The sequence below is a fragment of the Motacilla alba genome, chromosome 1 (assembly GCF_015832195.1).
Source record: "Motacilla alba alba isolate MOTALB_02 chromosome 1, Motacilla_alba_V1.0_pri, whole genome shotgun sequence".
NCBI classification, from domain to species: domain Eukaryota; kingdom Metazoa; phylum Chordata; class Aves; order Passeriformes; family Motacillidae; genus Motacilla; species Motacilla alba.
This window is the reverse complement of record NC_052016.1, coordinates 57099575-57116330: the sequence shown is the minus strand read 5'-3', so window position 1 is coordinate 57116330 and position 16756 is coordinate 57099575. Positions and strand designations below refer to the sequence as shown.

The 16756-nt window shown below is 36.9% G+C and overlaps 1 protein-coding gene across 15 annotated transcripts in view; it reads right to left on the bottom strand.

Moving 5' to 3' along the window:
- FRY (FRY microtubule binding protein) overlaps positions 1 to 16756 on the bottom strand; it is a 223706-nt gene that overhangs the window by 74631 nt on the left and 132319 nt on the right. For all 15 annotated transcript variants that reach the window (XM_038127474.1, XM_038127494.1, XM_038127483.1 and 12 more), the window contains 8 exons: positions 16158 to 16244; positions 14213 to 14384; positions 12994 to 13126; positions 8671 to 8778; positions 4237 to 4492; positions 2972 to 3154; positions 1996 to 2082; positions 218 to 477 (listed from right to left, as the gene is read on the bottom strand). In XM_038127474.1, coding sequence (XP_037983402.1) covers positions 218 to 477; positions 1996 to 2082; positions 2972 to 3154; positions 4237 to 4492; positions 8671 to 8778; positions 12994 to 13126; positions 14213 to 14384; positions 16158 to 16244 — 1286 coding nt within the window. The remainder of the gene's footprint in view (positions 1 to 217; positions 478 to 1995; positions 2083 to 2971; positions 3155 to 4236; positions 4493 to 8670; positions 8779 to 12993; positions 13127 to 14212; positions 14385 to 16157; positions 16245 to 16756) is intronic.

Genomic DNA, 16756 nt, shown 5'->3' with positions numbered 1-16756 from the left:
ATGACATGACACACAGGAAAAATCAATAAAGGTAGAAAATAGGAGTTTTCCACCTTACAAGTTGAAATTATGAAACTCAAACCTATGTGGCACCAATTTCTGTATGGCACCTTGCAGAATGTGTGGACTGACATTCAAACACGAAACCAAAGAAAAGTTTATATTAAAATCACACAGCCCATACAAAAGAAAGTGAAATTGGCAGATTTCCACTTACTTTGGATCCACAAGAGGCATTATCAGCTGTAGCCTCGTGAAGGCGTATGGCCAAGCATAGCTGAGTGCTGTAGGACAGTGCTTTGGGAGATTCTCCTGCCTAAGAAAACTGAAAAGGCAGAGAACCCACGGGTCTTTAACGGATTGTGCAAAAATCCAGACATGGGAAGGACTTTTCACGTCGTAATGGCTATTTACTAGGACAGCATTCCACTCCACCAGCCACTGCAAATCCACGCTGTGTGTTAACGGGATTGTTGTCTATGGAGAAGAAAGATAAATTAACACTGTTCTAGTCAGAAACCAGGCACAGAGGCAACACAATTGCTTTGCTTTATTATTAATGAACAAGAATGAAAACACAAAATTCAAACCTTGGCCTTGAAAAACTGCAACACCCAAACCCAGGTGCTGCTATTTCAGACAAATTTCCTAATTCCTATATTATGAAGTCAGAATGTCTCTTTCTTGCTCAGTTTGTGTTTCCAGATGCACAGGGGCCCAACCTCCCCACCAGTTTAATGTCCTCTTCTGTGCTGGTTTTGGCTGGGGTAGAGTTTATTTTCTTCACAGTGACTGGTATGGGGCTGTGTTTTGATTTGTGCTGAACACAGGGTTGATAATACAGAGGTGTTTTTGTTATTGCTGAGCAGGGCATGCACGGAGCCAAGGCCTTTTCTGCTTCTTGTACTGCCACGCTGGTGAGGATGATGGGGGTGCTTGGGAGGCTGGGAGGAGACACAGCCAGGACAGGTGACCCCACCTGGCCAAAGGGAGATTCCAAACCGTATGACATCAAGCTCAGTGTATAAAGTGGGGAAGAAGAAGGAAGAGGGGTGTTTGGAGTTAAGACATTTGCCTTCCCAAGTCACCGCTATATGTGACGGGGCCCTGTTCTCCTGGAGTTTGCTGAACACCCACCTGCCCATGGGAACTGGTGAATTAACTGCTTGTTTTGCTTTGCTTGTGTGCATGGCTTTTGCTTTCCCATTTAAAGTCTCTGTATCTCAACCCACAAGTTCTACAGCTTTTACCCTTCTGATTCTCTCCCTGATCCCACTGGGGGGAAGTGAGTGAGCAGTTGTGTGAGGCTTGGCTGCTGGCTGGGGTTACTTTTTTAAGCACACAACATGTGGCTCAAATCCACAGCCCTGGAAAGGGCACTCAATGTGGACAGGACCATTTGTTGCTTTAAACTCAATCAGCCTGAAAAGTGCCCCAAACTGATTGTTCCCGCCCTCTGGAAATGAGCCTTTCACTAATCTCTAGGACAGCACGCAAAATGAATTGTCTTATGTATCAGTTCTTCTACTGATGCTTTTTTATTTAAAATGCTCAATCTCTGCTTCCTCTGATGCATGTCAGACACACCAGACCCCTAAAAGAGAGCGAAAGGAGAGATTCACCCCTGCTGTGAATTACTCTGGAGCTTAAGCTCAGGTTTGCAGGCAGGGCCACTTTCTGGGGACACAAGGGAGCTAAAGCTGATTCCCTTCTCACACAGATGATAGCAGTGAGTGCCTCCAGCATTAGATGGTGCTAGCGATAAGACTTTCTCTACTGTTCTTTTTTCTGTATGCAGTTATCTTCCATATCCACAGTACAATTACTTTCATGGAACAGATTGTCTGGGACATTGTGGAGCCTTGGAGCTCTTGGGTAGATGGCTGGAGCCTTAAAGCTGTATGATTTCTTGGCTTTTTAGCAGTATTATTTTTAGTATTTCATGTCTAATATTTGTTATGCAAACACAAGCAGTAACAGTAAAGTAGTACTTACTGAGTCTGAAACAGCCACATGAATAAAGCTTTCAAGAATAGAAGAACTCAACTGGTCCATGACATCAATCATAGGTCTGTCATCATCCTGAATAACACAGAGAATACAAGTTTACTGCTCTCCTGACCAAATTATTTCGCTTCTTATGTTTCTGGGATATGCAACATAAACATCTAAAAATTACGACATGATTCTGAAGTAGCTAAAAATATTAATTGTTAACGATGGGTACATTTTGTCTTTTTCAAATTAGTCTCAGAACTAGGTACAAGCTGCGGTTTGAAATGAAGTTAATTTGTGGCTATAGCTCACTGCCTAGCGAACAAAAGCACATATCAGAAAATCCCAAATGACTCTGGATAGCTAGTATCAAAAGACTGAAAAATTAGCTTACTGTTTATTGAAGCATTCCTTTGCCATGAAAACACATATTTGTGTTCTTAGGCATTTAGATGGCTCACTGAGCTGTGACCGCCAGTACACAACATGACTCTCCATATTTCTGTACCCATAAAAAGACTTAGAGGTCTTTACTATAGAAGGAAAATATATGTGAATGACCTTAAAGGTGTCTTATGTTGTGGGTTTTTTCACCCCCAATGGTATGGCACAGGAATGGGTTTCATTTCCAATAAAAATATATAATCTTGACAATACAAAAATGGCCCATGCAATAGAAAAGGTTTTACAGTGCATTCTACATTCACATCATTCCAAGAGAAAATAGAAGTTGCTGTACATTTGCCTTCATATTCTTATACAGGGCATTTGCCATTCATGTTACATTGTTGAGTCCATAGAAAGGTTAACAGTGTTAAAGCAAATAGAAATAGTAAGCTGAGATCAAATGTTTTTTTATAAACTAAGTGCATACCTGCTACACTGCAGCAATTACGTTAAAAGCAACTGTAATAGCAGTTTTGAGCTTTATCTTTGGGAAATTTTAACTCGAAGTTCCAGAAGAGAAAAATCCTACCTCTGCCTGGCCAAGGGCCAAGAACAAAGAACGGATTTCTCGGAGGATTAGAACAGCCAGTTTCCGCGTCGCAACCTGGAAACTACACAGCAGAACCAGCGCGAATCCTTCAACTGCGTGCAGGACGTTGGAATAGGGGCTCCTTTCAGACTGTATCCTGTGGCTGGATCCGTTTGGTATCAACTGTAGAACAGTGCAAGGGGGGAGAAATGGAGAGATGGTGTTTGCAAACCAGGTCACCAATAAATTTTCTATTAACTAGGACATATAAAGAATCAAAATGCAGAGGCCACATAAATGCTGGACTGGGAAACTTGACATATTCTCTCAAACAATCAAATTTTTGTTGCTTTTTTGTTCCACATGTATGAGCAGAGTCCTTTGAACAAATTCTTTCTTCTAATTTTCAATTAATCTACCCATTTTTTTTTCCATCCTCCACTAAAAAATTTATGAATGAATCAGTCAGATGGTGAACACCACACTTTTTCTACTCCAGACAGCATGTCCTCAGGTCCTTCTTTGGTCCTGTAGCAGCCAACACCTTAGGTAGGTGGCCTCTAGAACCCAATCCCACCAGTGAAGTGTAACAATATTTAATGAAAAGTATGTGAGGACTCTCTTTTCTACATTTTTATGTACTCCTGTTATTACCTGTTCATTAATGGTCCTCTGTGATAAAAAACACACATCTTGTTTGCCCAAAGGAAACATACTCAGTGTGATTAGTTTAGGAGATAAGAAGCCTAAAAATCATTTCTCATAAAGAAAATATCTGTGGGACAGTGCAGATGGGAGAAGCAGGAGAAAAGCTGTTCAGTTCCCAGAAATGTTTGTAACACATGGAGACAGCAGGCTACGGTAACAATCAGGTTCTTTGATGTTTCTGAATCAACCAAGGGAAAAGAAAATCCACTTCACTCTTCACAGCATTCCCACTAGCATTATCAATCTGTTTCAGCCCTGGGAAAATGTCCTTCTGCCACATCTACATACACATATTTCCCTTTATATGCTTTTGTTGATGTGCATATTTTAGTTTGACATGCATTCTCTTATGTTGCTCAACAACAACATCTGCTGTATTACACAAGGACATGGCTGTCCTCAGAAGACACGTGAACTAATTACCTAAAAAAATTTTGCATAGTGAATTCTTCTCAGGTGAGTAAATACAAAACATAGAAACCACAGCAGTATCAAGGAACATAATTTCTGCCTTCAATTAGTAAAAATGTTAGGACACAGATCTCTTGTTTCCATACCTCTGCAGATCTGGTTTTGGCCTGCTCAGAAGCTTTTCCTGGAGTGTGTATTACAAGCTTCCATTGCGTAAGCAATTGTAGCAGCAACTTCAGTGAAGTATCAAGAAGGGTATGATGCATATCATTCACTTCACGTAGCAGAAAATTAGTGAAACCAAAGAGTACATCCTCTCGCCAGTCAACAAAGTCAACAAGTAGGCCCTGGAGAGAATTCTGTGCAATGTGTCGAAGTTCATCATCCATATGGATGGACAGCCTGTAAGTAAAAGTAAATGTCAGATAATAAAAGATATGAGGAATGTTTATCACTACATGAAAGTGATGGAAAATTGCCACTGACAATGGTGGATGATGCTATCATGGTTTCATTATTGCTGACCACAGTAAACATCCTTGACCTGTTTTCTATATTGTAATTCTTGCTGCAGCAGAAGATATATCAATGGATCAAAAAGAAGTGTGCTCCCCTCCTAAAACAGGGTATCTCTAAAGTACATAATTTGGCAACTTTTCTCAAACTAAGTATATTTTTTATTTATTCATAACTCAATAACTTCCATGGTAGACATGATAATAAAAGGCTTACAAATAAATACGTAATTTCAGAATTCATGTATTTATTTTTTAACATTAAATACAAAAATAAAAGAATCACAACAGGTCAGCTAACAGTTAAAACAAATCTTTATCCAAGATGCAAATCACAATTAATGAAAGCAAATCTTCAAAAGAATTAAAATTAGGCATTTGAATTAAAAACTGCTTTATGTTTTAAATAACTTAGGATGAGGAAATGCAGAAAACAGCCTCAGGGCTTTCTATACTTTTAGAAACATGTTGAACACCGTCAAAGTCCTCCTGAAAGACAGCGACATTTCAGATCCCATTTTCAAATTTTATTTTCTTCTTTATGCATCATGTTGGAGTCTTTCTCAACATAAAAAATTTTATACTTTCTTTTGACACAGAAATCATCAAACCACTTCTGTGTTAGAAGTTGGCAGACTAAAGTAAATTCAGATTAGTGTGTTCTGCCATTTTTGGTTCGTTGCCTTTATGATGTATTTTGTTTTAATTACCCATGAGACTGTAATTTTCTGTAGTGTGTTAGAACTCATTTTCAAAGTATTTTATCTACATTTAATCTACACAGTTGAAAAGGAGGACTCATTATAATGAAATGGACAGAAAGCTAGGAGAAAAAACCCCAAAATAGCAAATGGAGTGGAACCAAAGTCCATTCAGTTGGAAGCGTATGATGAGATGTGGTTCATAAAAAATCTGGTTCATTATAGATGCCTAATTTAGAGGCTGGGGACATTTTTTTTAAGCGAAAAGAAAACAACTGTCATGAAAATTCACCCCTGGTGAGTATGACTCCAAAAATAACTGTCATGCTTTAATAAGCACATGACTTTCTGTATATATTTAGAAACACAGTATTTTGTTGTGCTAAAAAACGATGATTTTTGTCTCCCTTTTGGAATGCCAAAACCAGATAAACATGCAAAACCTTTCAAGGCCACAATTAAGCCACCCATTAAATGACATTCACAATGACACAAAGCAATAACAAGAGAGGAGGACACAAAAGACATCTCCTAAGTCCAAGTTGCTGCCCAGTAGCACTATCTTACGAAATGAAATTCAAATTAAACATAAGAATGCACCTATGTATTACCACTGTTTGACAGGCAGTGCAGGAAGCAAGTACAAGTTTGTTTGCACTTGAGACAGTTAAATTTAAGACCTGCTTGGGAATTTGTAATGAATGGTTGCAGTGGGCAGTGAAAGGGCAAAAGGTACAGTATATACTTGACATCTGCTTCATGGTTTATAATTTGAATGCAGCTGTCCTGAAAAAAAAGTCTAGCTGCTGACTTACAGACTCCTTCTGAAAACCACCAAAAGACAGATCTGTTGAGAGCATGAAAAACAAACCAAACTGTGAATACAAGAACCAATTAACTCAAAGATGTAACTTTATCTCTTGTGAAAAGAAAATATTTAACAGCTTTCCATCTCAACAGCACAGGCTTCCAGAAATCCCCGGCAGAACAGCTTCTAGGGCTCTCTCAAAAAATAGGGAGAAACTGAAACCCTACCTCTTGTTAGTTTCTTATCCCTGTATTGAGTCTAGTTTCTGACCCAGAACACACAATATTGTAATGCATAATTCTCTAGAACTGCAGATGCTTACCTTTTGGGCCTACACTTTCAAAGTTGGGAGAAGTAGTCAGTCTGGTCTCAAATAAACATGGGACAGCATACAGAATGCAGAAAGAGCTCTGGTACGGGGGCATTCTGCTGATTTACATGAACTCTTGGCCAGGTACTGATTTTTTAAACAGTTTATTACTTTCTTCCCTGAAGGTATATTTCTGAAGACAGTTTTCAGTTCATGCTGCCCTAGGCTAAATAGAGGTAATTTTTTCAATTCATTTATCTTTTTTCCCCTTGTTCTCTGGTCAGTCTCTTCTTCAACTACAGTGTCCCAGCTTGCATGCCGCTCTCCAAATCAGGCATCCTTGATATTGATTAGACCAGAAGAAATTTCTGAAAACCTTCTAGACCTATACATGTGAGTAAGGTTTGTCTTTTCATAGGAACATCACTTCTTTGTACCTGCTCAGTTTGTGATCCTGTTCTGCAATACTCAGACCCTACCCAGCTGTTTCAACACCACTCTATGTCTTCTGAACCACAAACTGTTAATTGCTTTCCAACCTATTATGTACCTACCTATTTTACCTAATTTGTGATTCCCTTGCTCATACTCAGCAATATGACTTAAAACACTACCAACATCTCAAAGATGCTGTAGTGTGAGTACATGTAGGAGAGGAGAACAGATTTCCAAAGTTTGTCTTCTTGGGGAAAGGCTGAGCATGTAATTGCTCCTGAAGTTGCTCTAGAGAAGCTTCCCTCAGCTCCTCTTGATGCCTCACTTCTTTTCACAGTCAGAGTCAGATAACTCAGAAAACTTACAGCTTGCATTGTCCCAGCAGGGCAATTACCCAAGAAATACTTAGAATCACAGCTGACCTTTTCTGAATGAAGTTTGATGACAGAATAAAGATAGACCAGTGGTTATATTGACAGTTGTGAGACTTAAGGAGGGTAGCATTAATTTATAGAGAAATTCACACTGGTGTCCAAATTATCTGAAGAGTAGTGACAGGTCTGACCTGGACAATCCTGTGATTGAAGAGCTGTGACCTGAATAGATATGTGGTTTATACCGGCTCAGTTAAGGCCATTAATAAGGATAGAACTCTAGTTAAAATATTGGATTAAAGGAAAACATGTCCTTTTAAATTTCCCTTAAGCAGAATCGATGCAACTGTTTAATATGGTATTTGTATAATTTAATAATGCAATGATTTAAAACAATCTGCAAGTGATTTATAGTAGACAACATGCACACAAGGAAATCAAGCTGGCCATGCACTACAGCACACCTACTGCTGGCTGACAACCTGGCTTGTTTGGCTGTCTGCACTATCCACTACTACCAGAATCAATTGTTTTAGCACATCACTGGGAGTTAGTTGTTCACAGAGCAGAAAAAATTCGTTTGTATCTAGCCTTCTGGCTCCCACCTCTGCCATTCTCACATCTGTGATGTTTGAAAAGCAAGAACAGGGTTGCTTTGCCACAGTTACCTGAGAGCAATATGCTGCAAAGCCTTCTTGGTTCAATTTAATACCATAATCCACTTACATAAAGAACACAAGCTGGAACCTTGGTCTCGGATACTTGAACTGAAATATAACAGACTTGTCTGTATTGACTGGCACTTTTAATCATAATTATTTGCCACAAGTCACTGATTTGATGTCCTGAAACCTAAGTGGTGTAGAAGTCATGTAGCAGGCTACCTTGCTGAGTGAAGTTTACTCAGACAAATTAAATGGAGTGATATAAAATTTTTAAACTGATATTTTTTTAATTTGATGATGATGATGATGATGATAATAATAATAATAACAATAATAATGTTGTAAAAGGGTTTTTGTAATATATCACATCTAGCACTTTCCGTTTTACCAAAGAGATGTGGGAATCATGAATCAAAACTAAACAGGTATCTCCTTGTTTTTCCACTATACAGAAGAGATGTTTTCTCCTGGTAATCAGATTGCTGTGGTGGTCAGAAAACAGTAATATGTTGGGACTTTCTTGAATAAGAGTGAATATCACATAACCTACATACTGATGGGAGAGGGTTCTGGAGGACATACCAAATTTTTAATAAAATTATGAATCATAATAAAAACACAAAAACTGTAAAAAGATGCTAGGACATCTCTAATTCTTTAAGAGCAATTTACTTTTTTTTAAGGATATATAAAAAGAAACAGTTAGATATTCTGTGGTTCAGCTTTTCACACTGTTCCCCTGCAGCAGTCATTCCAAGCTTGTACAGCTTACCTTGCCAGCAAGTCGATCAACTCAAGTTTTGACATTCCATCAGGAAGTAATCGAGGAATAGCAGCAACACATGTTCTGAACAGATCGATTTTTGGTTTTCTTTCACCACTGAAAAATTAAAAGAGAATTTTGACTAAGCTTGAGAAGTAACCCTGTTAAATGATGCATCTTTAAAGTGCCAGATGCCTACTAAGAACATCAGGATGGACAGCTAGACACTATAATGAAGTAAGAAGGAAACATGAAAACATGAATGCATTTTTCCATTGAATAAATGGTTTTGATTTTGACATTTTTCATGCATCATATCTATACATTACTTGGAAAATCAGTTATTAATGATTCATTTGCTTCTCTCTGAGAGGAACTGGCATGTACATTAAAAAATGGAGGTACAATGTAGGAGGATTCCTCTGTCAAGATCAGAGTTTATATGAGGCAAGCTTTGGACGAGGCAATGAGGAAAGAGTAGGGGTGCTCTCCATCATAGTGCAGCTATATTGCACCAGTTGTATGAAGCAAACAGCAGATGTGTAACAAGTTCAAGTAACATGACTGAAGATCCAGAGATTTGCCCTCAGCAGAGGACAAGCCTATGGAAAACCATCACAGTACATTTTAATACTGAAAAAGGTGTGTAATTTACAGGTAGGTATGGTCAGAGAGTTTCTGTTGATCACTGCCAGAGATAACAGCATTTCGGCAACTCTTATCAGCTAGAACATGTTGTAGCAGCCTTAAGGCTGCTCTAATCTGTGGAATGGCACAACTGTTCCCTAGCAGCCTGCGAAAATCATTAAGCACAAAGTTCAGCATGAACCAAACACTAGGTTGGAAGTTCCATGAATCTTCTAAAAGTAGCTCAAGTTACAGCTGTCGATTATTTTCAAAACAGATGAAAAGCAGTTGTTTTCTGACTTGTTTTCAACATTTTTGGTAAGTCTGCAGATTGGATAAGTCCTTCAGATAGACCCCAAAGGGTGGATTTTTTTAAAATTTGCTAATTTTTATCTCAATCATCTATTATCTGACGATGGAGTGTAGGGGAAATTACCAAAGCGTAACAGCATTTCAAACTGTGCAGTCTTTCCCACAATATTATTAATTATTAGCCAGTAATACGCTTTGGATGGATCAAAAAAAGTAAGGCCCTGTTCAGAGACCATATTATACACATGCAGAGAAAGACTGTTCCTCTTTTAATATGTTTCCAGTAGAATTAGAAAAGAATGGGGGCGGGGGGGGGGGGGGGGGGGGGGGGGGCGAAGAGACACCAAGAAGCATTGTATGCCACGTAACACCACACTGAAATGGACTGACAAAACAAAAAATGAACTTATTTTTCCTGCACCCTGGTCCATTGCCCTGGTTACAACATTAATCTGTCTCTCAACCCAACAGAGGACATTGAATTTGGGTATCTTACTTTTGGGTTCAGTCACAGAGAAAGCCTGGATGCAATGCAGTCTGAAAGAAGATTCTCTGTACTCATTATTTCAGTGAGTAACACTGAGTACAGTTCAGTGCATACAGAAAAGGCATAAACTGATATTAGACTTACTTAGTTCTAAGATTAAAGACAGTTTTGTAGTGAATACCATACTGTCTCTTAACACCCTACTTATCAGCTTGGACATATATTACATGAATAAAATGTTGACATATTTTTAATTAACTGCCTTAATGGTACAGTTAGGAGAAACTATATTAATGATTAATTACCTCTGTTTCACTATGTCTGTATTTTAACAGGTAAAACTTGAAAGGTGTCAGCAACTGACTGGAAAATGAGTAAAACACAACATCTCACTGAGAATTTGGTTATAAACAAATCCCTTTCAACTATTATCACTAAAGCAAATATTAGTAGCTGGATTAATAACTACTGCAAAATCCTATATTTTTACAGTAGTAAACATTAAAGTGCCACTGTGAATTTTATGTGCAGGCAAACCAAGTCTTCCTTGATGACTTGAAATGGAAAATGAACTTTGCAGAGTTTCCTTATGCTCAGACCCTAGTGAGGTCGAAGTTTGTGCATTTCAAATAGAGACTTGTAAAATAATAGTTTGAGAGGAAACTCTTCTGAAGCCAAATGAGTAATTATTTATAAATATAAAATCTGTGGGTGTTCTGTGGCTTATCAGCTGCTCAGAAGAGTAGCAGGAGAAGATCCAAACCTCAGGCTCAAGTTCCCAACTTACCATCAGAGCTACCAGGCACAGCACACGAGGGAGGCAAGGGGAGCCTTTGAAGTACTTGCAAGGACAGGTTTGTATTTTAAGAAAATGCATGCCCTATTCTAACTAAATGTTGAAAAGTAATTATAGCCAGTATTGAAATTCAAATCCCAGTGCAGGATGCAAAGGATGCTCCTTACTCAGGATTTTAATAAGACTCTCCATACTGGCAATTATTACTTCAACAATAAATGCTTAAAGGATCAGTAATTAAATATTGTCTAGAAGCAAGCACTGCCAAAGAATATTCCAGAATCTGCAATATTGTCTGCTCACTGCCTAGCTACTTCCCTCAGATTCTTGTTTTATTTGTTAATAAAAATACCACTGTGATACACATTTCATACAAAAACAATACACATTTTACACAAAAACTTTACGTAACTATGACAAAAACAATAACTTCATAATGTACATAAATACTGTGTGATATCTACCAATAAAAGCCCATAAGAATTCAAAATAAATATGTAACTCCAGTGAAGCATAGAGTTCTGTAAACAAAATGGGAAGCAATTACATAAAAACAGTGCTGGTTTTTCCACATAGCCACAATGCACTTTTTGAAAGGATAATTTTTAATCCTTATAGTAACAGCTACTGATCTTTTTTGTGAGTTCACATGATTTTAGATCAACTGATAATTAAGCATCCCAGATATTTTTTCCCTTGAAAGAACAAGTAAAAATGTGTTGTAATGTGGTTTGCCTTTCAAGCGTATATATTAAATCAGAGCTCATCTCGATATAAAATACAACACAAAAGGCAGTAACTTACAGGTCTAAATATTCCAATTTTCATGTTTATGACAAAAATTACTACCAAATCTTAAGACATCCTGAAATTTAAAACTCTTTTGAGTCTATTTGTTTACTGACTCTAAAAATAAACAAAATTTTGGTGATGCTGAAAAACAATCCAAAGGATATTTATAGCAAAGATTAAGTACACTTCTTATCTTAGTGCCCAAGGTTTCGCTGTGCAATTATCTCTTGGGAATAAAATGTGAGTTTCAAAATTTGCTTTCCCTACCACAAAAGCCTGAATACCCAAAATGGTCATGAAAACTGGTGGTGAGAACTGAACTGGACATGGGGTAGGACTACAAGAAAAATATGAATTATTATTGGATAGTAATATTAGCTGTGAATATAAATAAAGTAAGACAATGCTGGTGACACAGCTTACAGTCTCACCTAGAGACACTGCAACAAATAAGGGCAGAGGAACAAAAACATGAAGATTGTATCAGTTGTACAAGGTGGTCAGTCTATCACTCATGGGCAGCAAATAAAAAAAAATCTCTAAGAGACCAGTGTCCTGTTCATTACATCGCAAACTTTTTTCCAGGGATTGTTTCTTTTCTAGAATAATGACCACGTCTACTGCTCCAACAGGAAAGATATGCAAGGTCTCCTTACAGTTGAGATCTCTACAATCTGTGCTCTGCATGTATCAGATGGTGGCTGTGTCTCTAACGTCTACTTGATGTTCATCTCACCAGAACTCTCTCTGGGAAACTTTCCTCACTAATAATTCTGGATGAAAGTGAAAAATGGTGCTGCTCAACGCAGCTTGAAACACACTGGTTTGATTCTGTTCCAGTAGGATACTGCTTAAATCCAAGCCTTATCAAAAGATTACCTGGGATTTTAATTAAGATTTGATTTTGATTAGAGGCAAGAAAAGCAAAGGGAATTTTTGAATATTATTATTAATAGGGATTTACAGAATTAATTGCATTCATTTTGAAGTTCAGTGATGCAAACATACTCTGAGACAATGTTCTGAGCATAGGCTGCCAGGTTTTCTACTTTAGCATTCTACTTCTACCATCAAAACAACCATAGGATTCACACATGATTTTACCTACATAAAGAACATCTTCAGTTCCAAACACAGCAGCATTCAAAGAAGCACAATCAACTTGTCATAAACGTTTTTTTCAAAGTATATACTAATTAACCTAAATGTTCCTGTTTATTGCTGTTTCTCTGATGACTCATGATAGACAGAAATAGAGAAAAAGTTCCAAAATTACATCTGCATGTTTCATGGGAACTAAGTGTTCTTTAGCACTCACGTAATCATGTCTTCAGGTTCTTTGTTAAGCATCTGTATGTTGGTAAGCATCATGCACCGACCCACTTCCTTGTCAAGGTGTCTGAGTATGTTGTCCACAGCTTTCCTTACTTGACAATAATATAATGACATACCTGCAAAAATATGTGGTTTATACATATATAATATATAAATATATAAAATATAAATATAAATATACATATATATATATTCTGAAAAAGCAAGTTGCTTTTCATGCTGTGGTGCATGAAGTAAGAAAAATGCTTTCCTCATGAGATAGCATATTCCACTACTAATGTGATCCTGATCCAAAACCAGAATATGTTTCCAGCTCTGAAAGGAATGCTTACATATTATACATGGAAAATGGAATACTGGATCATAAAATTGCAATGAAATGGCTAATACAAGAATGTAATAGTACAAACATTTGTTATCAAATACTATCTTCAAATACTTCAAATACTTTAAATACTTCAACAGCAGTGGGTCTTGCACTGCTGATTTTCTTGATATTACTACAATGATCTAGCACAGTACAACACAGGTCTTTACCACTCGTGCAGACTTCATTTCATTCACGTAACTTTAGGGTCTGAATGAAGTGTTGAAGGCGAGCAACAAAGTTTTTTTTGGTTTTTTTTTTGGTTTTTTTTTTTTTTTTTGCAAACAAAACCAGGCACCTTCAGGGCATGATAGAGAGGCTCTTCTATAGCACAGGATTCTTGCTCTACACTGAAGCCCAAGACAGCAGTGCTGTTAACTCAGGCACTTCAGTACAACATTATTTTACATTTAAAAGTTTCGCCATTTTGAAAGTTTAAGATATTGCAATTAAAATGAGGCTATCAATGGCATTTTTGATGGTTTTCAAAGCTGGTACATCTTTGAGCACAGGCACTGTTTCTAATAGGATGACTATGCATGAATAAACACAGCTATCAGCACTGAAAGATTAAAGACTACCTGTGTCTTTAACCCCTTTCAGAATACAGGGTGGCTATCTCTTGTGAAGTATGACTGAGGACTTTTCAGAGTAAGCTATGAAAAGTGCCATTTGTCAAACTGAACCACACATCTCATTAGAACACACAAGAAATTAAACACAATACAAAAATAAATCAAATACTTAACAATAATAAACTATTCTGCTCAAGTGCTGAAAACATGTTCACATCCATTCTCACACAAGTTTCTGTAGTGTCCATTCTCTTACTGACCTATCATTTTAGCTTCCTCCTCTGTAAGAGTTTTGCTCAAATACGTTTTCTTCACTCGGAGAGTGTTTCCCGAGGGAAGGACAGCTCCAGTCACTGGCATTGGTGGTTCACCATCTTTTTGCTGCAAGCTATCAGCAATTACCAAGAAAGCTCTCAGGCCAATATTCATTCTCTGTGAAGTTTAGAAGATGGATGAGTTCCATAATCAAATAATCATATTCTACTCATATTCTTCATTTGCTTTGAAATGTTGAGAATGCACTTGCTGGCATTTTTTCCTGTATCTTCACTACATTAAGTCGTCTCATATAATTCACAAATACTGCCCATGAAATAAATAGTGAATTCTTATCTCCACTGTGAGCAGAGCTCTCAGAATTTTAAGGATTTGCATTAGCACATTATCTTTTTTATCTTCAGGATAAAACACCTGGATATGATCTGTAGTGTAGCAATGCATCTTAAATGGACCTTCAGTTAAACATAAATGACCTACATCTGTTATGAAAAAAAAAGATCAACAACTGAAAGGCCCCAGGGTTAATCATACTGAGAGAAAAGTCTGGAATGATGCTCAATGCCAAAACTACAATGTGAAAATATCAGGAAGCTGAATCTAAGTGATCTGAATGCCTTCTGGGAATGCACCAGAGGAAAACTTGCAAGCTTTGCATTGCAGTGATTGAAAGACTAGAATGTTTTCAATTTCTCTGGAATGTGTTCCAAAAACTAAGAGGCTGTCCTACTGACAGTCTCCCAGAGATGCATTTACACACATTACGGGGATTTTTTTTTCAGAATGATAAAGTCCACATACATAAAAAAGTGGCACTATAATGTCTTTATTTTCAGACTTACAATGTTGTTGAGAAACAGTAAAACTTCAGATGTTGATTCAACAAGAAGCTAAGGACTATGTCCACCCCCTCTCAGCTGGGCTAACACAAAATGTCCTTTGTAGGACCTTCCTCAGTCAATGCTGCAGGTGGCTGACCTAGAGCATGGTGAGAACTGCCCAATGAAAAATTCTTTTTCATTCTTTTTTACTCTGCTACAGAAAGATGAAAGCTGTGTTCAAAGTAAAGCTTGCCTTTCATTTTCCCTGCTTTTGACAGTAGAAAGTTTAATCTACTTTTCAACATTTTTCTAGCCTTTGTGCAAGGCAATCACTCTAATTTAACATCTTTGTGAATAGATATAACAGTTTAATGCTGCAAGATTAATACAAACATGTTTTGTGAGAGGATCACAAATTATTTTGTAGTTTTTCTTAATTTTCAGAGGAAAATATTTTCAAAATTTTATTGACTTGTATATTCTTAAGAGAATTTTTCATTCTCTTAGTACTTATTTATATATTGATTTTTTTTTTAAAAGGTTTTTCAAATTTCTGATTGTTTTCTCTAGGAAAAGCACTAGGAAGCTGACTCATGACACCAACACCAGTGGAGTTTTGCTGGTCAGAGTGGTAAAATTTTGGAGTGTTTTCTTTCCCAAGCTTTGTTGCATTATGTACTCAGAAAAACTGTTTTGGAAAACATTGACTTTGTTACAGAAAAATTATTGTTTTATTAAAATAAAGTTTAGGGGTTGCATGTAACAATTGCAGACATACTGCTGGTAAGGACATACTGCAACTAATAGTTTTATTTATCTATTTCTTTTTGTTTTATACGTTTGCACTAGTTCACATTTGATATTCTTCCCTGAGAAAACATCAGAAAGACATGAACAATGTGACATTTCACAGTTAAAAATTCACAGATGTATTTTACCAATAAATCAGATTCAAGATTTTGCCTGAGAGCAGGACAAAGGTGCAAGTATGCTTAGAATGTAACCAGGAAGTAAATGTAGCACAATGCAACACATACTAACTAAAAAAAAAAAAAGAAAAAAAAAAAGAAAAAAAAAATAAGTAAAAAAGCACAGATGTACATCATACCTCAGGGTTGAGACTGAAAGCTTTTGCTGGTTTTCCAACACAAAGGAAGTCAAAGATTATTTCTTTCATTGCAAAATCTAAACGTTCCTAAAATAGCAAAAATACTGCAAATCAGTAAGCTGCTCACTTCTGTTAGTTATTTTCATTAAGGCTATAGAATGCTGAAAACCAGTTTAATCAGGGTTTATTTAAATATATGGAAAAACAGATTTTCAGAAGTATGTAGAACATATTATCAGATCTAAGCTTTTAACAATGCTTTATGTTGCCAAATCCAAAATGTATAGCATTTAAATAGAAAATGATCCATTTTGGAAATAAAGCTTTTAATTATTTCATTTAAATTGCAGTAATTATGGCACTAACACAGTATTTTACATAAAAAGAGCTTGTTCACAGATGGCACAGTTAAGGGAAGATTTTAAGCATCTGTTTGCTTCATTCCTATTCAGAGATTTTAAGTATGTGCTTAAGTGCTTTGCTCAATGGGAAAATTTTCTGAATTTAAGTCAATTAAATTTCTTCACCGCAGGTTAGTCTATTTTAGCAGTTCCCATTTGAACTGATGAAAACTACAAGTGTTGACTCCATGCTGAATT